We start from the raw sequence: 24,394 nt of genomic DNA on the forward strand, positions 1-24,394 counted from the left end.
TATGGCAGCCCCCTCCCACCAGAAAAAGATATGCCTCCCTCCTAAGCCCTGGAACCTCTGAATGTGACCTTATTTGCAAAAAGGGTCTTTGTAGATGCAATTAAGTTAAGGATCTTACCATGAGATCACCCGGGACTAGAGGGTGGGCCCTAAATCCAATGACACATACACCCTTATAAGAGACAGAAGAGAAGACAGACCCGGAGAGAAAGGCCACAAGGAGAGGAGGCAGTGACTGTAGTGAGTGGCTGCAAGCCAAGGAATTCTGGCAGCCACCAAAAGCTGAAAGAGTCAGAGAACATAATCTCCCCTAGGGCCTCTGGAGGAAGCACAGCCCTGCTGACAACTTGACTTTGAACTTCTGGACTCTAGAACCATGAAAAAATGAATTTCTTTTGTCTTAAGCCACCACATTCATGGCAATTTGTTAGGCAGCCTAGGAGACTAATACAGGGGACTAGAGATTCCATGATGAGGGTTAACTTAGGCCTGAACTCCACGCCCTGCCCCTATGTCCAGGGGTGGGGGTAGCTTTTCCCAAGGTCCACAGGCCGCAGGAGAAAGGGGTGGTCTTCAAGAGGAGGAGGGATGGATGTAGGAAAGGTAACCAGAACGTCCACCCCAGTCACCCTGTAAAGACAGAGTGCCATCTCCTGAGCATCTGACGGACTCTCTCTGGGAGAGAGAAAAGCATAGGAAATACAAAGGGTACTCCGAGGCATGACCTTCACACGTTGGAGGTACAGGGCTGCACCGCCCAGAGGTATCCTCCAAACCCTGGGAACAAAGTTGAACACGTGGAGCACAGAGAACCTTCCTCTACAAACAGTGGGTATGCAAGTGTCCAGGGGCTGCAAAGATCATGCACACGGAGGAGCCCACGGCATCCACCCGGTTGCCTGAGCCAGGACCCCAGGGTCCTCCCAGCCTCCTTCCTATCCCTCCTCCCACCCTCAGTCCGTCCCCACTCCTGCCAGCTCTACCTTCCATAACCAGTTCCGATCTGTCAGTGTCCCTCTGTCTCCATAGCTATCACTCTGCTTGAGGTCACCACCCTCTCACTAGGTTGCAGCTCCCAGACGCTCCCTGCCTTCCATCTTGGCCCCCACCACCATGCTCCACCGGGAACTAGAAGGATCTTCTGAAAATGAGGGTCTGCCCGTGGCTCATTCCTGCTGCACACCTCTCAAGCCCCTTGGCATAGGTTTCAGGCCCCTTTTCTCATCACCTGCCATCACCATCACCATATCCCTCACCAGCTCTCCAAATACACGAGTCCTCTCGAAGCACACGCAGTGCCTCTGCCCCCACTACTTGCCTGGCCAAGTCCTCAAGGGCTCAGCCCCGGGGCCCTCTTCTTGGAGTGGTCACCTGGAGCGCCCTCCCCTTCTGGGTTCCCACCGCACGCTGGGCTTGGGCAGTCCTCCTGTGCTGCCACCCTGCCCTGTGGCTCTGAGCCCCCCAAGAGCAGAAACCAGGTCCCCCACCTCTCCGTCCTCAGCACACGGCATACAGCAGGTGCTCTGAAAGAAACTGATTGGGGAACCTGGGTGGCTCCGTCGGCTCAGCATCTAACTTCAACTCAGGGCATGATCTCACAGTTTGTGGGTTCGAGTCCCATGTCGGGCTCTGTGCTGACAGTGCAAAGCCTGCTTGGGATTCTGTGTCTCCTTCTCTCTCTGCCCCTCCCCTGCTTGCACTCTGTCTCTCTCCCCCAAAAATAAATAAACATTAAAAAAAAACTGGAAAAAAAAAAAAGAAAGAAACCAATGAGTAAAGATCAAACCCGCATTGCATTCCCTTGCTTTTTCTGAAACAAAATTTGTCATGGACTTTTGCTATCTCTCAATGTTTTCCTTGGGGCGCCTAGGTGGTTCAGTCTGCTAAGCATCCCACTTCAGCTCAGGTCATGATCTCACAGTTCATGAGTTCAAGTCCTGCATTGGGCTCTGTGCTCACAGCTCAGAGCCTGGAGCCTGCTTCAGATTCTGTGTCTCCCTCTCTCTGTGTCCCTATCCCACTTGTGCTCTCTCTCTCTCTCTTAAAAATAAATAAACATTTTTTAAAAATCTTAAATAGGGGCGCCTGGGTGGCGCAGTCAGTTAAGCGTCCGACTTCAGCCAGGTCACGATCTCGCGGTCCGTGAGTTCGAGCCCCGCGTCAGGCTCTGGGCTGATGGCTCGGAGCCTGGAGCCTGTTTCCGATTCTGTGTCTCCCTCTCTCTCTGCCCCTCCCCCGTTCATGCTCTGTCTCTCTCTGTCCCAAAAATAAATAAACGTTGCAAAAAAAAATTAAAAAAAAAAAAATCTTAAATCTCAGTGTTTCCCATCTTGGCAGAGCAAACATAGAAGCCCAGATAACAGGTCAAATCCTACCTTTGTGAGGCCAAAGGGCCAATTATTTCACCTCCCTGAGCCTCAACTCCTCCCTATGTAAAATGAGAATTAATAAGCCTTCCTTCATAAGGAAAACCACCTAACATATCATCTGGCACAGGGAGGCAGCACAGCGTGTTTTCCTTTCCTTCGCATATGTGCACACTTTGCTTGAAGTCAGCAAGCATATGCTAAGCACCCACCATGCGCCAGACTCTGGGGTAGGTGTTGGGGGGCACGTAACGAGGATGACCCTTCCCTTAGATTTCACAGTAATCTTTCCTGACAGATGTCATCTCTAAAATCAGGAGTAAATCCTGCCTCTGGATTCACAAGTGGATTGCTAACCCTCGGGCAGCCCGTTCGCAGGAAAGTAGCCCTGAGCCAGCTCAGCTTCAGCTCCAGCGACCCTCGCCCAGTGGATCTCGCAGAAGGCAGTGCGCCGATGGGTCTTTACCGCCACCAGCTGGAGAATCGGAATAAGGCCACAGGCAGCAGCCAGGAGAAATTCAGGTACCTGCCGGCGGTTGCCAAACACACGGCCCTAACTTCTCTATCTGCCACGTTTATTCAACAGCTCAGAAGTGGTCAGAGGAAATTGCTGCTGAAATCAAAATTATCTCACCAGAAAAAAAAAAAAATTTTTTTTTTAAGGCAAAGCAACTGCACCTTGCAATGGTCAGAATTGGAAACGTGCCTCCTGGGGAACGTTCTCTCTCTGGACTCCAAGGGGAGGACCAAAAAACCCTGTAAGGTGGAGGGAAGGATCTTCTTCAGAAACCATGGCTATGTTTACTCCACGGGCCATTGTCAAGTACAGACCCTCGCGGCATTCTGAAAATCTTGGTGCCCTGGAACCCAACTGAACTGTCCTCCTGCCCATAAACACCTGCAGGATCTAGCTCAGTCCTGGAACCAGCTCAGTAGAAACTGCCAGAAGCGGAGAGGCCGTTCTTTCCAAAGACCTTCGCTTTGCGGCCAGACTCACTAAGTCAACAAAGTTGGAGCCAGCCCCGCTGCTTGCCTTCCTGTCACGCCCTCCAACTTCTTCTCCCTGGCCTGCCACGCTCACACACACGTGTACACACACACACAGACACAGTCCTCTGGATCCAGCATTCTGTTATTTGCGTGGGGAGTCTGCCTGGGAGAACTGGGAGGCAGAATCCAGACAGGCTACAGCCAGGGTCTGGGGTTTTCTCCTTCTCCATATTCCAACCATCTTATGGAAGATTGGGTCCAAGAAGGTAAACTCTGGAAAACCAAGGGCAGTGCAGCACCAAGGTATTTACTTAGCCAATGAATGTGCTTCCGTCTTCCTGGAAGGCAGTCTCAAATTTCCTCAGTGCAGTGGAACTTTGCTCAGTCCAGCCAGTCACTTCTATATGTAGGAGTGGTCGCCTGCAGCCTTTACGGTCAACCCACCCAGCCACTCAGGTATTTGAGAACAAAGTGAGGGAAGACTCACTCACCCGCTATACCCTCCTGGGGTCTCATGATGACCAAACTGTCCCCACGTTAAGCACAGCACCAAACTAATTTAGGGGTAGAGTGAAAGGGTGCCTTCCCTCAGAATTTCCCAAAGGGAAGAAAGTCATAACAGACAGAAACACACTGGAGCCATCAAAAACCCCCACAAAATTACCTACAGAAATTATGAATGGCATGGTTCTGTTTCTTCTGCTTCAGTGCCAAAATTGAAAGATTTCCATCCAGACAGAACATAAAAACAAAAAATTACCAGCACTCTGCTATTAATCAACCCATGATACTTGAATTTTTCTTTTAAGTAGGCTCCACGCCCAGCAGGGAACCCAGCGACAGGCCTGAACTCATGACCCTGAGATCAAGACCTGAGCTGAGATCAAGAGTCAGACGTTTAACCAACTGAACTACCCAGGTGCCCCCACTCCACAATGATACTTTCCATACACCATCTCTGCCGAGCTGATGACCTACATCCCCCGGCCCAAGCAATAACTTGTTCTCATCTGGTAAGTTTCTGTTAATATTGCTTCTCTTGCAATTGCGGCGTTCGAGAAGCAAAACTGACGTTCTGACCATCTTACTTTCCAACCCTGAGCTTCCACCGGGGCCTCTGCGGTTCTCCTTACATCCTCATGCAGTACCAAGTGGGGGCAGTGGGCACAAGGTAAGCTCATGTCCATCTTCAAAGGTTCTCCCTGTCCCACGGCCCCTCTGGGTCCATCAGGTTCTCTGCACGCTTGAGGCCTGAGCACCTTCCTGACTGCCTACGAGAACCAACAGCTGTCACACTCTGAGGACCTAACTTCCCAGGACACGCCAGGAAGCAGGGCTCATGTGCCACCTGCTCTTAGCCTTCCCAGATCTGTCTTCTGCATTTTTCTTCTCACAACCCAGGGGGCTTGGGGGAGAGGGACTGAGGACTGTCTTTCTTCAAGACACATAGTCTGTTGGTCCAACCTGTTGCCTCTTTACAAGAATAGAAAGAAAGAGAGAGGGAGAGAGGAAGGAAGGAAGGGAGGGAGGGAGGGAGGGAGGGAGGGAAGGAGGGAGGGAGGGAGGGAGGAGAAAAGAAAAGAAAAAGAAACATTTAGAAAGAAAATAAGCCCCTTTTTGTAAAACAGAAGATAGAAAAATGTCTTGGCTGTCTTTGACCGTGTCACATGCCTCCACTAAGGCAACGAACAGCATGCTTACATGGAGAGAGGGCGTGAGAGAAACAAAGGCATATCACAAATGTCATCTGGTCACTTGATAAACACGTATTTATTCTCCTTTCCCTCACTCAAGATTTTTGCTGTGGTCAGTTGTGATTCCTTGCTTGGTAAATGACATTGTTTGAAAGAAAGGTCAGAATCAAGTTTTCTCTCTTGTTCCTCCGAACAGTCCCTCAGGCACCTACATTTCTCCACTGGCTTCCTTCTGCTTCTTTCTCTCCGTTCCCTTCTTGTCTCTCCCATCGCTGCCTCTTCCCAGGCTGGCTCACACATCCCGAGAGAAGCTGGCTGGAAGTCACCATTGTCCCCAGTCAAGAGACACAACAGTGCCAAAGGCACAGCTCAAGTGGCCACATGCATGCCCCAAAACATTTTAGCCTGAAATGTCCATGCCCCCACCCCTGCACCTGCCCCAAGCCAGTACGTTATATGAACACTTTCTTTTTTTTTTAACGTTTATTTATTTTTGAGAGAGGGTGCAAGCAGGGGCGGGGCAGAGAGAGAGAGAGAGCAAGAATCTCAAGCAGGCTCTACACTCTTAGCCTGGAGCCCGATGCTCACGTGGCTTCATCTCACGAACCGTGAGATCATGACCTGAGCCGAAGTCAAGAGCTGGATGCTTAATGGACTGAGCCACCCAGGCGCCTCATTATAGGAACACTTTCTAATTCCTACATCCCAAAATGCCCTTTTTAGCCTTTATCTTACTTGCTCTCTGTAAAAGATGGTCATTCCCTCCTTAAAACTCTCTTCTTAGGGGTGCTGGGTGGCTCAGTCAGTTAAGCATCCGACTTCAGCTCAGGTCATGACCTCACAATTCGTGAGTTCAAGTCCCGCGTTGGGCTCTGTGCTCACAGCTCAGAGCCTGGACCCTGCTTCAGATTCTGTGTCTCCCTCTCTCTCTGCCCCCCCCCCGACTCACACTCTGTCTCTGTCTCTTGAAAATAAATGTTAAGGGGCGCCTGGGTGGCGCAGTCGGTTAAGCGTCCGACTTCAGCCAGGTCACGATCTCGCGGTCTGTGAGTTCGAGCCCCGCGTCAGGCTCTGGGCCGGTGGCTCGGAGCCTGGAGCCTGTTTCCGATTCTGTGTCTCCCTCTTTCTCTGCCCCTCGCCCGTTCATGCTCTGTCTCTCTCTGTCCCAAAAATAAATAAACGTTGAAAAAAAAAATTTAAAAAAAAAAAAAAAAAGAAAATAAATGTTAAAGGGGCGCCTGGGTGGCGCAGTCGGTTAAGCGTCCGACTTCAGCCAGGTCACGATCTCGCGGTCCGTGAGTTCGAGCCCCGCGTCGGGCTCTGGGCTGATGGCTCAGAGCCTGGAGCCTGTTTCCGATTCTGTGTCTCCCTCTCTCTCTGCCCCTCCCCCGTTCATGCTCTGTCTCTCTCTGTCCCAAAAATAAATAAACGTTGAAAAAAAAAAATTAAAAAAAAAAAAAAGAAAATAAATGTTAAAGAAAAACAAATTTTTAAATAAAAATTAAAAAAAACAAAACTCTCTTCTTAGATTTGGCTTGACTGACACCTATGCTCACCTGGTTCTCTTTTTCCTCCACTGTCACAGCCTGGCCCTGGGTCCGACCTTCCATCTAGCCTTTCACTGCAAATGCACTGCAAGCTTCTGTCCTCAGCCCTCTCCTCACTACACACCCTCACAGAACAATCTCAACCTGTCAATGCTGCAACACCTTCCAAAACCTCAAAAATCCCCACAACATGCCCTCTCCTTCCGCCCTCCTCCTTGTCCCTTCTGATGCCAGACACATATATGCAACTGCCTACTGACAGTTTAGCTAGAAAACAAAAAGCCAGAGAGAGGATAAGATTGCTAATTTCTGGGTGCCTGGGTGGCTCAGTTGGTTGAATGTCTTGATTTTGGCTCAGGTCATGATCCCAGGGTTCATGGGTTCGAGCCCCACATCAGGCTCTGTGCTGACAGTGCAGAGCCTGCTTGGGATTCTCTTTCTCTTAAAATAAACTTTAAAAAAAAGAAAAAAAAAAGATTCTAATTTCCTATATTTGAAAGGAAGTCAGGACCACAGAGCAGACCAGGACCATGTGGGGGTAGATTTCAACTCAAAACAACGGAGAATTTTCTCACAAAGACCACTAGCCAACAGTGGATGGGCCCCTTCTGAGGCAGTGACTAGAAGAAAGGATTCTTGCACATCGTACAAGGCCAAACTAAGCAATATTAATAGTCTCTCCCTATGAGATTGATACTTCTCAGCTCAGCATTCAGAGATTTAAAAAGATAGATATTTGTTGTTGGGTTTGTTTTTTTTCATTTTGAGTACCTAAAAGCACAATTCATTTTAGGACACTGATTAGAAATCATTGCAGGGCACCTGGGTGGCTCAGTCGGTTAAGTGTCCAACTCAGTTTCAGCTCAGGTCATGATCTCACAGTTCGTGAGTTCAAGCCCCGCATCAGGCCGTGCACCGCAGAGCCTGCTTGGGATTGTCTCTCCTTCTCTCTGCCCCTCCCCTGCTTGTGCTCTCTCTCTCTCTCAGAATAAATAAACTTTAAAATTTTTTTTTAAAAGAATAAAGAAATGCTTGTTCTCATGCCGGTCTAATCAGCTCTGACACTGGGAAGAGGAGACAAGGCAGAGCAGTATAGTGACAGGGTCTATGACTGTCCCATCAGCAAGGATAGTGGAGGGGACATTTTTTCTCCCTAGGACAGTTTTGGTCATGAGGCCCCTCACAGTGAAAGCCACTGCTTTCCCTCATCAGGTTCTGCCTTGCTCACACACTTTGTGGGGCCTCTGAAAAATCATGTAAATGGTTAAATGCTCATTTAACCACTATGGAGCTGACTCAGATTTCAGATTTGAAACTTGTTCTTGAATCAGCTTCAACAGGGAGGCAGGGAGGTTAAGAAGCAATCCCTGAGCTTGCCAGAGAGGCAAAGGTGACTTACTCTGGTGCATCGCAGACCTGCCAACGCGTGGTCCCCAGATCCCGCCTCTAGGCGTGTTCTCACACAGGGGTGAGCAGCCAAGGAAAGCAGACTCCAAAGTCATGTGTGGGTTTAGGGCACGGTTCTGCCACTTCCTGGCTGTGAGATCTTGGAGAAGTCCAAACATTTTGTCTTTTTTTTCCTCATCTCTAAAATAAGGCAACTTAGGGGCACCTGGCTGGCTTACTCAGAGAGCACACGACTCTTCATCTCAGGATCGTGAGTTCAAGCCCCGTGTTGGGTATAGAGATTACTTAATAAAACTTTTTAAAAAATAAAATAAAACAAAATTAGGCAATTAAAAAAATAGCGACTTCAGGGGCACCTGGATGGCTCAGTCAGGTAAGCAACCGACTTCAGCTCAGGTCATGATCCCATGGTTCACAAGTTCAAGCCCCGAACCGGGCTCTGTACTGACAGCTCAGAGCCTGGAGCCTGCTTCGGATTCTGTGTCTTCCTCTCTGTCTGCCCCTCCCCCACTAGCGCTCGCTCACTCGCTCTCTCTCAAAAATAAAAATAACTTTTTTTAATAAAATAAAAAATAAAAAAACAGTGACTTCATATACGTAATTATAAAGAGTAAAAGGTTAAATGGAAAGCAGAGTTCAAAATCCTTTCATACCAATTGAGGGCTATATAATTGCTGGCTTAATTTATTTGCCATTTAGTGTTCCAACTTGCAGAAAGCCCTTGTTAACTGAGTGAACGGTCAATTTTTCATCAACAGGAAGAGAAATCAGTCACAAAGTCACCAACGTCTCTTGGATTCCAATCCCTGGCCAAAACATTATTTTCTTTCACAGAGTACTTTTAAGGGTCCATGTACCTCAAGCCTTCAAAATGTAAGCCAGGTAACTTTAACTGAAGGAGTAAGGCTTTATCTATAAGTATCTAATTAAAGGGGTGGGGGGGGGGTGGGGGAGACAAAAGCAAATCAAATTTTTTCTACCTTTATTTATAAAGAACACAGCTCCTCCTGACACAGACACGAACACTCACACGTTCCAAGGAGGAGCTCGATAAAAACAACAACAACAATAGCAGAACTGGAGGACATCGGGACCTTATTTAACACCAGTCTGTGTGCCCGACTCGGGGATCACTGGGAATGTGTCCTCAAATATGACATCTCACCTCAAACAGAGGAAGACAGGCCTTCATCTGGAGGGTGCACCCACCCCCCAGGCAAAAAAGCTGCACACTCAATCTTCAGCATCATCGAACTGTCCTGTTTCAAAGACCATCTTGGAATAGTGGGGTATCAGCGGAGGTGGGTGGTGCCAACTGGGGTCATAGATCATATCTCCTTGCGGGGCACAGCACACCCAAGGTTTGACCTCCTGAGAAATGCAACCCTGGATGTCATCAGCATCTGCAAGCAATTAAAAAAAAAACAAACAGATTAAAAGGAGAAGGGGAGGCGAGACACATAGCCAAAAAATGTCTAGGGGACAGACACTAGCCATGTCTTTGTTTAAAAATACACATGCGGGGTGCCTGGGTGGCTCAGCCAAAGCGTCTGACTTCGGCTCAGGTCATGATCTTACGGCTCGTGCTTGATTCAAGCCCAATGTCGGGCTCTGTGCTGATAGCTCGGAGCCTGAAGCCTGCTTCAGATTCTGTCTCCGTCTCTCTCTGCCCCTTCCCTGCTCATGCGCTCGCGCTAATACAAATAAACATTAAAAATTTTTTTTCAGTACACAGGCAGAGCCCTCCTTCAAGGATTGCATGCCCAAGCTGTGCTTCTCAGAGGACGGTTCTTAGTGCAGAGGAAGCAACCGCAGAAGAGCACTGCTGTCTGCAGCAGCTAGATTCACACAGACATTTCTAGGAGAGTAACATTGCTTTCATGTTAAAACTGATGCATTATAAAGTCAACTGTGAAATTTGCATTTTTCCCCCAACATGAAAGAGAAGCTGTCACAGAAATTTCAGCTCTGTAAAAGGTTATCAGGCTGAGCTCACAGATGTGGGTCCTTCATCCAAACTGTCAGCCTTTGGGGTAGCCTGGTAGGTAACCTGGTCTGGGACCCTAGAAACACCACACCTACCATACGGATTCCCTTGATCTGCTTTCAACTCCAAGTCCCAGTCCTCGTTAAAAAGATCAGCAGCCTGTTCCTTGGGCGGGCAGTCGGACACTCCTTCTGACAGCTCCCAGGTATTCAGGTCCCCATCAGAATCCTCATCCTCCACGGCAAAGTCTTCCTCTTCCGAGTGGGTGCCCTCACCATGGGCAGGACTACCATTAGGGATGCTCTGTGCTCCACTGGCTAAGAAATCAACAGAAGGAAGGTTTTAAAACCACTAGCAACTACACAGGGACTACTCACGTGCTTGGAAAATGTTTGGCAGACATACTAAGAGGGCAAGAGTAAAACAAGCATACAGAGTTCTTTAGCCACCTGAGCACTTAAAAAAAAATGTTCTGTTTACATTTTTCGAAGTAGGATTGATCATTTCTTTTCAATAAAATCTTTTGCCTTCAACGAGGCCATTGATTGTCAGGTCTTATCATGCACACAGGGAATCAAGCAAATCGAGCACAGTTTATATATTTAAGTAGTTTACAGGTAACTGAGGCAAAGCACATCTGGCAGATGATAAGCTTTCACAATACAAACTTGAATTTTCACTCGTGTATTTCTCTCTTCATCATCAAAGAGCACAGGACAAGGGGCAGTGGGAGGAAAGCAGGCAGAAGAGCAGAACCCATCAGCCACAGAGGCAGCCACCACGTCTCCTCCTCCTGACATTGGGGAGAGCTGGAAGGTATACTTTCAAAAGGTATCAAGATAATAGAATAAAAGTCTGGGGAAGGATAATGGACCCCAAGTACATGGTGATGCCAGGTCAGAGCTGGGAAAAGAATCAGCCTAAAAACAGCCATGCTATTAACGCTTATAATAATAGCAGCTATAAGCACAGAAGTCATAGGTCAGGGCATGGGTTCTGGAGCCAAACTACCCTGCTCCAAACCCCAGTTCTGTCAATTCTGAATTGTGTGATTGAGCTGAAATGTACTCAACCGACTCGTCAGTAACTTAAACACAAAATCACCACACAGCACAGCAATTCCACTCCTGAACGGATACCCAAAAGAATCGAAAGCAGGTATTTAGGCAAGACTTGTACAAAAGTGTTCATAAGAGCATCATTCACAATCACCGAAGGGTATAAACAACTCATAAATGCCTATCAACTGATGAATAAGCAGCCAAGATGCAGTATATCCAGACGATGGAACTGTTCAGCCATAAAAAGGAATGTACTGATTCATGCTACATGAGTCTTGAAAATATCATGCTGAGTGAAAGAAGCCAGACACAAAAGGCTACGTAGCGTACCCTTCCATTTGCACGCAACTCACATTCGCCTGTCCAGTACAGGTAAATCCACAGAAAGATTAATGGTCTGGCGCGGGGGGGGGGGGGGGGGGGTGCGGAATCGCTCAAGGAAGGGGGTATGGGGTGGGACTACTTATCAGTCACAGGGTGACCTTTTGGAGTACTGAAAATGTTCTGGAGCTAAATAAGCGTGGTGGTTGCACAGAACTGTGAAGGTACGAAACGCCACTGGCTTGTACGCTTTAAAATTATTAAGTGGTAAATTTTATATTTGTGTTTTACCACAATCTTTTTTTCGTTTTTACTCTGAGCCTCGGTTTCCTCATTTGGAATATGAAGACAGGATTGTGGTGTCTTTCTCAATAGAAGGGAAGGGTTTGGTCACAAGGTGAGGCCTTCCCTTCAGGAAGCTCCAGCGGGGCTTCCAAAGGAGGATGCCACGGAAACACCAGGCAGAAAAGGCAGCAAAGAGAACTGGCCAGGAAGAGAAGGTTAAACAAGACACAGGGACTGTCCCTCTCCTCGATTCCTTGGTCTCCCCCCACATCCAGCCCAGTCTCCACCGTCTACTTGCCTAGCCGATCCACGGCCTTCTCAGTGTCTCTCTCCTGACCGGAGTGGTCAGCTGGGACAAAGCCAGCCTGCAGGAAGAAGAAACAATTACCCAGGACTCGGATATCTGGGGTGTCCCCAGTATTAAGCTATTGCCTTGCAGCCCCAAACCCACCCCTCCATCCTCACCTTTGTGAGGGTGGGGCTGGGACGCTGCGACCCACATCTCTGCTTTGCCCTATAGATGTGGCAAGGCTGGGGAGCCAAGGGCTTCGCCCTTTCCTCCTTCTGCAGACACCACCCCAGCAACACTCCGCCCTTGCGGCAGCAGCGCCTTCCGCTCGATCCCGTCTACACCTTGCCAACACTTGCAGAGGCAACCTCATCACTGGGCTCTCTCTCCCAGGCCCTCAGGACCCCTCCTCCAAGCTCAGAGACCCCAGCAGTACTTGGGGGCTGTGCTTCCTCCTCCGAGATTGGAATTTCAGCTCTGCTAAGGCTCTCTTCTGGGCCTGTAATTTTTTTTTTTTAAAGTTTACTTATTTATTTTGAGAGAGACAGAGAGAGCGAGCAGGGGAGGGGCAGAGAGAATCCCAAGCAGGCTATGCACTGTCAGCACAGAGTCTGACGCGGGGCTAGAACTCACGAACAGTGAGATCATGACCTGAGCCAAAACCAAGAGTCGGATGCAAAGTTAACTGAGCCACCCAGGTGCCCCTGAGCCTGTAAACTGTAATCATTCCAACCTCATTCCTTTGTTCCCTCAGCCCTAGCGGTGGTAGCTGTTTCCCCACAGTTGCTACCTCCATGTTCATTTATACCTTTTCAGTAACTCAACATTCTTTCAACTTCTGTCTCCTGATACATGGGGGCAACAGAGCTTTAGTTCCTAAGTGTCACTGAAGGGAAATACTTCTTCCCCCACAGCCAACCATATGCTTCTCTGCTCCCATCACTCAGAAGTTCCTGAAATCCTGTCCCTTCCAAGACCACTTTAAATGGAACAAGAAATGTTCGCAGCCTGCATCCGAAGACCTGGTTTTAATCCCAGCTCTTGCCATTCATTCAGGGCGTGACCTTGGATACATCACTTCAACCACCATACCTGGGTTTCCTTCTGGGGAAAGCGGAGATGACCGTCCTGACCTTGCGAGGGGCTTATGAGGGGATAACACTTATGAAAACACCTAGCACAGAGCAGGAATGTAACATTTGTTGAATTTAAATCCACCTTCTTTGCCCCTACATCGAAACTGTACTTGGCACCTGCCCCAATTAGCTCATGATGTCGTCATCCCCAGAGTTAAGGAATAAACTCCCTCTTCTGTAGTCAATGACAACCCGGGGTCACTACTGCAGGTCAGCTGGTCGGACCCCTCGGGTGGACCACTGTCACAGCCCCCTGCCCAGCTGACAGCATCAATCGCCACTCTGCTCAAGAATCTTCAACAGCCCTCCATGCAAGAGTATAAAATTGACCATGGCATTCCCACCTCCCCATCACAGCCCGTCGACCTGTTGAGCACCGTTCTCTCCCCTGGCCCTGAGGCTCTGCGTCCCCAGCTCCCAGCCATTTGTCGGGTACTGCCTCACCTCCACACCTCTGCAGGCACCCCCACCCCCACCCTGTCACCTTGGAGAGAAAGCACACATCCCTTCCTGCTACGTCCTGACAAAATCAGTCCATCCTATCTACACGCGGAAGTTTTTTGTTTTTTGTTTTTTTCACCAGCGCTACATCTTTCATAGCTTACTCTGGTTTAGTACCATCTTTGATGCTTAAACAAGCATTCCATTCCTTCCTCCGATTAATAGCTATCTATCGTGGCGGGCCCTAAGCTAGGCGCCGGGTTAACAGCAGTAACCAGGGGATTCCTACCCTCACGGAGCTCGCCATCTAGCAGAACTTACTGACTGTAAACAAGGGCAGGTGATGCCCGTAATAACGGTCTTTGGAAAACCAGGAGCTGTCTGGCGCGCAAATGAAAACAAGTTTCTGGAAACCCTGCGTCAAGCCGGGCCTTTGGTTTCAGTAAACAGAAAAGGAGAGCGCATGAGACATCATGTGGTGCTCAGGGTGAGCTGTGCATCCCCACCCATGGACACAGGTCCTGCGGGGACGGCGGGCTCCTCGCCGCCCTCACCTGGCCTCGCTCCAGGCCCCGGGCAATGGCCCCCAGTTCTCGGTCAGCGGCATCGCTTCCCATTTAGCAAGTAGGCGGAGGCGCCCCCGGGACAGCCAGCCTCCCCTCCGCTCCCGCTCGCCCACTCACGCCCTCGGCGGCCCCGCCCCGCGGCCCCGCGCCGCCGCGGCCCGGCCGTTTCCAGCGCGAACGCGCGCCCAAACGGCGCCCCCCGCCCGGCCCCGCGGCCCCCGCTCGGCCCCGCCTCGCCCGGCCCTGCCCGGCCCGCGAGCCCCGCAACTTCCCGCCCCTCGCCGCAGGCGGCGGCCGCGCTCACCCCCGGGCTGGGGGGCGCCTCCCGCGCGCTCGGCAGCGGCGGCCCCCGAGGCGGCTCGGCGGCCCCCAGCGCCCGGGCTCCGGCGGCCTGACGGTCCATGCCTGGCGGCCCGCGCCTCCGCGCCCTGGACGCTGCTCGGCCACGTGACGCGCCCGCCTGGCTGCCAGCCGGAGGATACGCCGCGGAGGGGCCAATCAGCCGGGGGTGCTCCCGGCCGAGCGGGGCGGGACACGGGTCACGAGGAAGCCAGGGGCGGGGCGGGGCGGGGCGGGGCAGCGCGGGAGGGGCGGGGCGCGCCCGACAGCCAAGCCCCCTTCCTAGGGTCCCGGGTTCTGATTCTTCTCGCTCCTCGTGCTCCTGCTCCTGCCGGTGCACATCCCAGGGCTGGCGACTAGCAGGGTCTGAAATGCCAGCTGTTATCCCTACCCCACCACGCTGATGATGTGCCTCAGCCCCCAAATCTCGAATCCCTGGTTAGACTAATCAATTACCCGAGTCTACCTGATAGTCTACAAAGCTCAGCTCTCAAAAGTTTGAATGCAATTTAGACCCAACCACATTTGTCACAGGTTTCCGTAGAACTCAGGCTGGAACTGGGCTATAACCCACCCACAAATGGATGAGACAGCTCAGCAGCTCAGTGATTCTCCACGTTAAGTTAATGACAGTTCTTAGAAACCAGGACAGATGATGAAAACGATGTCCAGACACGGTATGACGGTCACAGTAACCCTAAACATTTGGTGCTGTCACTGTAGTCTGGCTGGGCTCCAATTTTTTAATGCTCAAAGTCTGGCCCTCTACAAGCTGAGGGCAGTAGCAGATCGGCAGGGCCCGAGCTGGGGAGGAACCCTTCCCTGCCTTTCCCCACGCTGCCTAAACTCTTAATAACATACCGGTGCTCAAGGTGTGATACTCATTTTAAGAATGAAATAGAAAAGCTAGAAGCTGGGATTCCCTGCTCACTAGGCCACTTTATGACAACCTTTCGGGACATTAGGGAGCTTATTCCTTCATCTCCCTGTAAGGATGTGTTTATAAACCATAAAAGACATTTGAACAAAACTAGCATTATGGGGGTGGGGGGTGAGGCAAAGTGGGTAAAGGGAAGTGGCAGATACAGGCTTCCAGTAGTGGAATGAGTAAGTCATGGGCATAAAAGATACAGTACAGGAAATACAGTCAATGGTATTGTAGTGGACCTGTATGGTGACAGCTGGTGGCCATGCTGTGGTGAGCACAGCCACACAGCAGGAGTTGTCGAATCCTTGTTGTACACATGAAACTAATGTTGACATTGTCTCAACCACACTCAAATTTAAAAATTTACATAAAAGTTTTTACTACAAAAAAATTAGGGTAACCGCTGATACACAGTATTTTTTCTCTCCTCTATGTAGACCTCCCTGCAGGGAAAAGAATGTGGCCAACTAATGTGTGAGCTGTTCTGATCCATGAGTCAGTTTCCCCAAAGCTAATTGGATCCACGTCACCACTCTCCCATAGAACTTTCAATGGCAGAAATAAAAGCTCTATTATCTGTGCTGTCCACTATGGTAAACGTGTGGCTATCAAGAACTCGAAATGTGGCCAGCGTAAATGAGAAAATAATTTCATTAGATGTAAATTGCCACACATGGCAGGTCTAGGTGAACTAGCCAGATGCACCTTCGCAACCTGCATAACGAGCCCCAAACCTAGGTGTTGGGATGATCCCAGGTGACCCACCTTCATCGCCTTGCGTTAAGGAGCCAACCACCACCCTCCTCACTCTTATCTCTTACAAGCATGTATCTCCCTCCTGAAACAAAAATGCCATGCCGGGATTGGGAATGTTAAACTTCCCAGGACTCCATGAAAAGGTCAAAGAGGAAACTGTTCTTATTTTACAACAAATGACAAGCAAACAACATTTAGAGTACAAAATCTCAAAGTAAAAATGCCCTAAAATAGACTCTCATATCATTAGGAACTCAACATATAATAAAAGTAGTACCACAATCAGTAGAGATAAAGGGCTAGCCACAAATGGTGTTGTAGAAAATTTAGTGAAGTGGTTGGGGGGAAGAAAATGAGTTGTCTAAGGCAAGAGGAATAGGTATCATACACACACATCTTCTGGGCATCAAAAAACACCACAAAAAAAAAAAAAAAAAAAGCTAGGGGCAAATTATTTGCAACAAAGGAGAGACAAACTAAAAATTAATATTCTTAGTATTTTAAAAATTCTTTTAAATTAGTAAGAAAAAAGTTCAAAAAATAGTCAACGTGAAGAAACAAGAGAACCAAGAAAAACACATTAAACTTCATTAATACCCACCGCAGGTAAAGTATTGACCTTCTCCTACATTGCATGAAAGTATTCTCATACATTGCAAACTGGCAGTACATATCAGTATCTTTAAAAGTTACACCCTTTTGGGGCGCCTGGGTGGCGCAGTCGGTTAAGCGTCCGACTTCAGCCAGGTCACGATCTCGCGGTCCGTGAGTTCGAGCCCCGCGTCGGGCTCTGGGCTGATGGCTCAGAGCCTGGAGCCTGTTTCCGATTCTGTGTCTCCCTCTCTCTCTGCCCCTCCCCCGTTCATGCTCTGTCTCTCTCTGTCCCAAAAATAAATAAACGTTGAAAAAAAAAAAAAAATTAAAAAAAAAAATAAATAAATAAAAAAAAAAAAAAAAAAAAAAAGTTACACCCTTTAATCCAGTAATTCTACCAGCAAATATCACACTCCTAAAGAAATAACCAGGGATGTGAACAAAGATTTATAAGAATCATCAACAGCATTTATAAGAAAAAAATCAGATATACAAGATCCAACCACAAGGCATTAGTAAAATAAGTCATGGCTCATCCCTACAATGGAATGTTATAAATTCATTACATGTTTTTAAGGCTATTTAATGACATAGAAAAATAACATAAGTGAAACATACTGCTAAGGAAAACTACACTTCTCCCGGTGACCTGAATGCTTCTCCCAGTGACCACAGTGTTAAGTTAAAGGATGTAAAATTCAAACAGTTGCCTACCCTACTCCCAGAATGCCCTCTCTGCTCCAAGCCATCCTCCACTCTGGCTTCTGAAGGCCTTCTCTACTGCTCTCATCTACACCCTACCCACATCCTCCTTTTGTTGCTGGACCTCCCCACTGTAGACACTTCTCTGAAGATGAGTCCCAGACAGAAGACACTTTTGTAAAGTCTTTATCCTCTTAAAGGACTTTTCCCAATATCCAGCATCCTCTTCTGCTGCTTCAACAAGCTCTCTCAGGATGTCCAGCTGTCCCGCCAAACACTACCTCCATCCCAAAAGCTTCCCTTCTTTTCTGCTAATAGTGGGCACTTAATGAGCGAATGAATAAGTAATCTAACAGTATAAATCCAATGTCATAAAGGAAATCAGAGTTTAACTCCAGATGATGTTATAGGATGCTTTAATTTCTTCTCCACATTACTCTGCTCCCTCTATATTTCCTACAACAAATGTACACCATGTATACTTTTTTTTTAATATTTTTTTTAATGTTTAATTTTTTGAGAGAGAAGCTGTACACATGCTCTCAGGGGAGGGGCAGAGAGAGAGAGAAAGAGCATCCCAAGCAGGCTCCACCCTGTTAGCACAGAGCCCAATGCGGGGCTCGAACTCCCAAACCCTGAGACCATGACCTGAGCCGAAGCCGGACACTTAACCAACTGAGCCGCCCAGGGGCCCCATGTATACTTTTTTAATAAGGAGAGAACAAACAAATGGAACTGTACTTTCCCCTCCATTATTACTGGCCCCTAGGTACAGTTTAGAGCTATTCATTCTTGACCAAGGGTAACAAGAAAAACTCAGTTGTATGATTTCCATATATTTTGAGAAACATGTAGGACCGTACAATAGTAGGTCAGACCTTAACAAGTAGCTTCTTGCCACTAAATAGCAATTCTCTTTTCTGGAATTAAAAATTAACACGCTAACAAAACTAAAAAAGCATGTCCCAAAATCAGACAGCCATCTTGTCTGCTATCTCTCAACAAACTGCAGATGAACTCCTAATACAAATCTGGCCAAGAGGGCTTACAATGCTATTTCCCAAAGGGGGCTACGTTCTTCCTCTTGTCACAAATGGCCGGCTTGATGCATAGCGTGTTTAGCTACAAATGCTTCTGCTGACTCTCCCTGCAACATTTTCATGGCTCGCCAATATATCTGCCCGCAGTTCTCAGGTCTACCAAGGGGGTGGTTCAGTTCTTCTTTGATGTAATCCATCCAAAGATCTTTAAAGGGAAACAGTATGTTATTACTGTAAACATACAACTAGATCATTGATAAAGCTTTATTATATAAACTATTTAATACTGATTCAATATAAGATTTCTAAGAAGCTCAACTTGTTGCTATTATCTCCCTAGAGCCCTATGTGAAACAATGCCTCTCTCAGCTTCTTTACACTGAGAAGTATCAAAACTTTTTTTAAGTGAAAACCTTCATTTTAAATCAAGACAATCCACGTATTTCATAAACCAAAAATACTAAATATTTTAGCGGGAGGATTTTGCTGAGTCTCTTTCAAGGTGAAAATGAGTTTCAATGAATTCATTATAACCTTCTTATAATGCTTAATAAAACTTGCTTAGGTTAATGAAAAATGCCATTTTCATTCACCTCACCAGGAGAAAGTCTGCTAAAAACCTTGTAAAAGCTAACGTATTTTTTTAATCTAAATTTAAGCACTATATAATATTTCTGACTTCATAAGTAAACGGATTTATATGACATACCTACAGCCAGAAATGTTTTATGGGTCCTCAATGAGGACAATGTGGCAACAGCCAGTGACAACTAATGTCAATTAGTATCCCGCTCCACCTTTGCTATCACTCCCACTCTTATTCTAACCTACATTAACCTTTCCTTTACAAATACCACATTTTTAAGAGTATCAAACCCAGCAAATCTTTCTCTAATCCAGAGTTCTTAAAAGAAGACCCACAGACTCTTAATCTTGCGAACTTGAAATTATAAGCCAAATTATGTCTGTAAGTATTTATGCACAAAGTAAGGGAGCAGGCAGTAACAGGATACCATCTTTATTCTCAAAAAGGGCCATGACCCACAAAGAGTTAAACACTGTTCTAACCACACTGATGGGTTACAGACCACACATGCAAACAGACGTGTCTGTAACTGAAGTTTACTTACCAGAATCTACAGATCCAAACTCTCTCAAAGCCCTCTCATAATATTCTCTTAAGTTCACCATCTTGCAGGATTCCTAACAAAATAATCAGACAATCTTGCCTCAAAAGCCTAATTCAGAATGTCACAAATTCATTTCAATCACATTGTTAAACAGCTACCACCCATTAGGGATTTGTAGGGGAGAAGGCTCATGATGTAGGATGAACACAGCCTGGCTCTCAACATATTCAGAGGAAAGTCAAAATACAGGAGACACCAGAGTGAAGTCAATGTCAAACAGTGATAAAAGCACTTTGCGGGGCACCTGGGTGGCGCAGTCAGTTAAGCGTCCGACTTCAGCCAGGTCATGATCTCGCGGTCCGTGAGTTCGAGCCCCGCGTCAGGCTCTGGGCTGATGGCTCGGAGCCTGGAGCCTGTTTCCGATTCTGTGTCTCCCTCTCTCTCTGCCCCTCCCCCGTTCATGCTCTGTCTCTCTCTGTCCCAAAAATAAATAAAAACGTTGAAAAAAAAATTTTTTTTTAAAAAAGCACTTTGCTATGATAGCATGGAAAAAAGCCTGATTTATTCTCAGTTGGGGGAACACGGGCAGGTTCACAGGAAAATATATTTGAATGACCTGAGGGAAGAGGAGGATTTAAATAAGTAAACTGGGAAGGTTTACTCCCTGTAGCTAAGGATTTCTTTCTTTGGCACATCTGGACTCTGGCACATATTAGCTATGTCCACCTTAAAACTTATTATGTGAAAGCAAAGCCTATATAAATACTAATTATATCACCTGCAGCAAGTTTTTTAAACCCTCTGACTTTAAGTTACCCCACCCATAAAACAATAATACCTCTTAGAGCAACTACAAGTATTAAATTAAAATGCTGACTAGGGGCACCTGGGTGGTGCAGTCAGTTAAGTGTCTATCTCTTGATTTTGGCTCATGATCTCACAGTTCTGGAGTCTGAGCCCCACATCAGGCTCTGCACTGACAGTGCAGGTTCTTGGGATTCTCTCTCCCTCTGCCTTTCTCTCTGCCCCTCCCCAACTCAAGGTAACTAAAAAAACTTTCTCTTCACCTAACACTGTTTTCGTTTATAAAAAATCAACTTAACTTCATGTCATACACATGCATGAAAAACAGAATCACTCTTTGTTAAAGGCTCATAACGGGCAAAGGACAATGCAAAGTCCCTTCTTGGTGGTATCCCCTTTTGGTCTTGTAACCTGCACTTCTCTGAAACCAGTATCATGACCTCCTTTATGGAAGAGGACACCAAGGTTTAGAATTGCCCAAGACACATAACTATTATGTTATTAATCTGAAGCCTGGTTATTATTATGCTCTCTTTGCTCCTCCCCACTTGCACTCTCTCTCTCTCTCAAAAATAAAATAAAAACATAAAAAAAAATTAAAGAAACAAATTTAAAAAATGTACTTCTTTGGGAGGACCATCTTGCAATATACAAAGAGCCATAAAAAAAATTATTATCTCCAGTCCCAGAAATTTATCTCAAGAACCTGAATTATTATTCAAAAGAACAAAGGGAAAAAAAAGCTGTATAAACAAAATGCTTACATCACTCTTATTTTCATTATCAAAAATCTGGAAACAACCTGTATGTAATGGACTGGTTAAGAAAACTACAGGTTTAAGAATAATACTATAACCATTAAAAATGATAACCATGGGGGCGCCTGGGTGGCGCAGTCGGTTAAGCATCCGACTTCAGCCAGGTCACGATCTCATGGTCCGTGGGTTCGAGCCCCGCGTCAGGCTCTGGGCTGATGGCTCAGAGCCTGGAGCCTGTTTCCGATTCTGTGTCTCCCTCTCTCTCTGCCCCTCCCCCGTTCATGCTCTGTCTCTCTCTGTCCCAAAAATAAATAAACGTTGAAAAAAAAAAAAAATGATAACCATGTGAAAACACAGGAAATGTGTTTACAAAATAATATTGAAAAAAGAAAAAGAAGAACAAAGAACCTCCACATGGCACGTATGTCAGAAATAATTCTTGTATGAAAAAAATCTTATGTGTATATGTGTAAACAAAAAAGTTAAACAATTAAAATTAAAATATATATGGTTGGCTGCATTATTGTGACAGAATTACAGACACATTTGGATTTTCCTCTATTATTTTTTTAATTTTTTCAACATTTATTTATTTTTGAGAGACAGAAAGAGATAGAGCACAAGCAGGGGAGGAGCAGAGAGAGAGGGAGACACAGAATCGGAAGCAGGCTCAGTCTCCGAGCTATCAGCACAGAGCCTGATGCAGGGCTCTATATTATTTTTTAAACTGAGACTTTCTTGTAATTTTCCTTACTTACAAGTTCAGTTAAAACCATCTGAAAGAGGGGCACCTGCATGGCTCAGCTGGTTGAGCATCTGACTCTTGGTTTTGGCTTAAGATCATTATCTCACGGTTCATGGGTTCAAGCCCCGCATATGGCTCCACACTAGCAGCATAGAACCTACTTAGGATTTTCTCTCTCCCTCTCTTGTCCCTCCCTCGCTCGCACATGCACATGCTCTTTCTCTCTCAAAAAAAATAAATAAATAAAACTTAAAAAAAACCCACCAGCAACAGTTGCTGAGTGCCTACTATCTACCTCATAACCCAATACGAGAGACAAATGGGATGCTCAGGTGGGAGGAAGCAGCACCTCCCAACCTGGCAGGGAGAGTTTCCTGTATGAGGTAACAGCTGAGCTTTCCACTTTCCAGACATGTACTTTGTCTTCTTTCCTTACCATTCCTTAGCCATCTCTCTGAAAAATGGTTAGATGAAGAGACCAGAAATGTATACCATGTACATGAGAAGAGCTTTTTAAATGATGAAATGCTGCCAGAGATTGGTAACCATTAATTCATTTGCCCAGACAAGGAACACACTGACAGCACACTTACTTGCTCCTTTTCAAACTGGATTATTTTCCTGAAAAAATCAACACTGACAGCACACTTACTTGCTCCTTTTCAAACTGGATTATTTTCCTGAAAAAATCAACTGAAAATGGACGGCTTTCCTGCAAACTAAAATAAAAGGAGAAAACCTAAAATAAAAGGAGAAAACTGTTACCTTCCACAAAGACACAAAGCCTCTTACATCCCATGAATCTAATAAATACATATGCCTGCACCTCCACAACACATGGTTTAATAAAGACCTGGCCACGACGCAGGGCAAGGCCTGGACTTGACCACCAGTCACTCAATAACACCAGTGTCCAATGAGTTACCCCTCACCCCCACCAAACTCCTTCCTATCCAGTTTTTCCTGTTGTCTTCTTCCACACTTTTACAGTTTAAAGTTCCCTCTGCCACATCTCAAGTCTTTTCTGAAGATGACCGCTAATTCCACTTCTAACAATATATTCTAAGGAAATAATTTCCAACATGGACAAATAATATTTGTATGGAAATGTTCACTAAAGCCAAATAAATTATGGTGCATCGACAGAGCAGTATATACATAACTATGTTTAATAAAAGATGTTTATGCAGAATTGTTACTGAAAAGGCCAGTGCAACGTTCACCAACAAAATGTAATATAGTATAATCTCAAATAAGTGAAAACAAAATCTTTAAAGAATATATTAACCATGTGTTTTTTCTCTTGATGATGGGATTACAATGAGTTATTAGTTATCACCCTTTTTTTTTAATTTTCCACAATAGGCATGAACTGCTTTTTTTAAATTTTCCACAATAGGCATGAACTGCTTTTATTGTTCAAAAAAAGAAAGACTTGGGGCACCTGGGTAGCTCAGTTGGTTAAGCGTCTGACTTTGGCTCAGGTCATGATCTCACGGTTCGCGAGTTCAAGCCCCATGTCAGGCTCTGTGCTGACACCTCAGAGCCTGGAGCCTGCTTCGGATTCTGTGTCTCCTTCTCTCTCTGCCTCTCCCCTGCTCATGCTCTGTCCCTGTCTCTCTCAAAACTAAATAACCATTTAAAAAAAAAAAAAAGAAAGACTTTTTGAAAGTCTCTTGGATTACTTCCTCAGATACTATTTGCCATACACACACAATCTGGGTGTGAGGGGCTGAGTATGGGGTGGAGAGACGAATAACAGCAATGAAAGAATATGAGTGTTATTTTTTTAAGTAACCTCTACACCTAACATGGGGCTCAAACTCACAAGCCCGAGATCAAGAGTCACACGTTCTACTGACTAAGCCAGCCAAGCCCCCCCAAGAGTACCTTTTTTTTTTTAAATTTTTTTTTTTTTTTTAACGTTTATTTATTTTTTTGGGACAGAGAGAGACAGAGCATGAACGGGGGAGGGGCAGAGAGAGAGGGAGACACAGAATCGGAAACAGGCTCCAGGCTCTGAGCCATCAGCCCAGAGCCCGACGCGGGGCTCGAACTCACGGACCGCGAGATCGTGACCTGGCTGAAGTCGGACGCTTAACCGACTGCGCCACCCAGGCGCCCCCCCAAGAGTACCTTTTAAACACAGCTCTGGCCTTTTTGTAGCCACCGCTTCGGTAAGCCCAGTCCAGGTACTTATCCTTCAGAGTGACGGAGTCGGCACCTTTGACAGCTGAGAGAGCTTTCTACAATTTAAAAAAAAAGACAAACTGCATGAGGAAATTTATAAATATCAAAGCATATTTTCTCTGCCCACCACAAGACTCACAACATGGGGCCTAGACCTTAAAAATGGCTTCAGTGTCTTCTTGGCTTTTGGCACCTTCGCTCCACTCTGCCCAAGAAATCCACAATGGTAGACAAATCTGGTCACAAAAAGAAAAACAAAAAGTTAGAAAATGATGGCCTAGCATTGTGCTCTGAAAACTAGTCACCACAGAGACAGGG

The 24,394-nt window shown here is 46.6% G+C and overlaps 2 protein-coding genes across 6 annotated transcripts in view; both read right to left on the reverse strand.

Moving 5' to 3' along the window:
• Positions 1-8,969: 8,969 nt before the first annotated feature.
• On the reverse strand, positions 8,970-14,563 carry COPRS (coordinator of PRMT5 and differentiation stimulator). Of its 4 annotated transcripts, none has more exons than XM_086686557.1 (4): positions 14,395-14,563; positions 11,953-12,023; positions 10,087-10,304; positions 8,970-9,407 (listed from the first exon to the last, which is right to left on the reverse strand). In XM_086686557.1, the coding sequence occupies exons 1-4, from the start codon at positions 14,491-14,493 to the stop codon at positions 9,238-9,240; spliced, it is 558 nt and encodes a 185-aa protein (XP_086542683.1). In that variant the 5' UTR covers positions 14,494-14,563; the 3' UTR covers positions 8,970-9,237. The 4 variants fall into 4 exon arrangements, with proteins under 4 accessions (XP_086542683.1, XP_086542682.1, XP_086542685.1 ...); XM_086686556.1 differs by having other exon boundaries at positions 10,087-10,308; positions 11,957-12,023; positions 14,395-14,559; XM_086686559.1 differs by lacking the exon at positions 14,395-14,563 and adding an exon at positions 14,079-14,198.
• Positions 14,564-17,073: 2,510 nt separating this feature from the next.
• UTP6 (UTP6 small subunit processome component) overlaps positions 17,074-24,394 on the reverse strand; it is a 30,793-nt gene continuing 23,472 nt past the window's right edge. For both annotated transcript variants that reach the window (XM_086686563.1, XM_025917032.2), the window contains exons 15-19: positions 24,232-24,312; positions 24,023-24,132; positions 22,539-22,605; positions 19,580-19,652; positions 17,074-18,654 (exon numbers count right to left, since the gene is read on the reverse strand). In XM_086686563.1, the coding sequence (XP_086542689.1) occupies positions 18,497-18,654; positions 19,580-19,652; positions 22,539-22,605; positions 24,023-24,132; positions 24,232-24,312 (489 nt within the window). In that variant the 3' untranslated portion in view covers positions 17,074-18,496. The remainder of the gene's footprint in view (positions 18,655-19,579; positions 19,653-22,538; positions 22,606-24,022; positions 24,133-24,231; positions 24,313-24,394) is intronic.

This window comes from Puma concolor, chromosome E1 (genome assembly GCF_028749965.1).
Source record: "Puma concolor isolate L17-30 chromosome E1, mPumCon1.1.hap2, whole genome shotgun sequence".
In the NCBI taxonomy this organism is placed as follows: domain Eukaryota; kingdom Metazoa; phylum Chordata; class Mammalia; order Carnivora; family Felidae; genus Puma; species Puma concolor.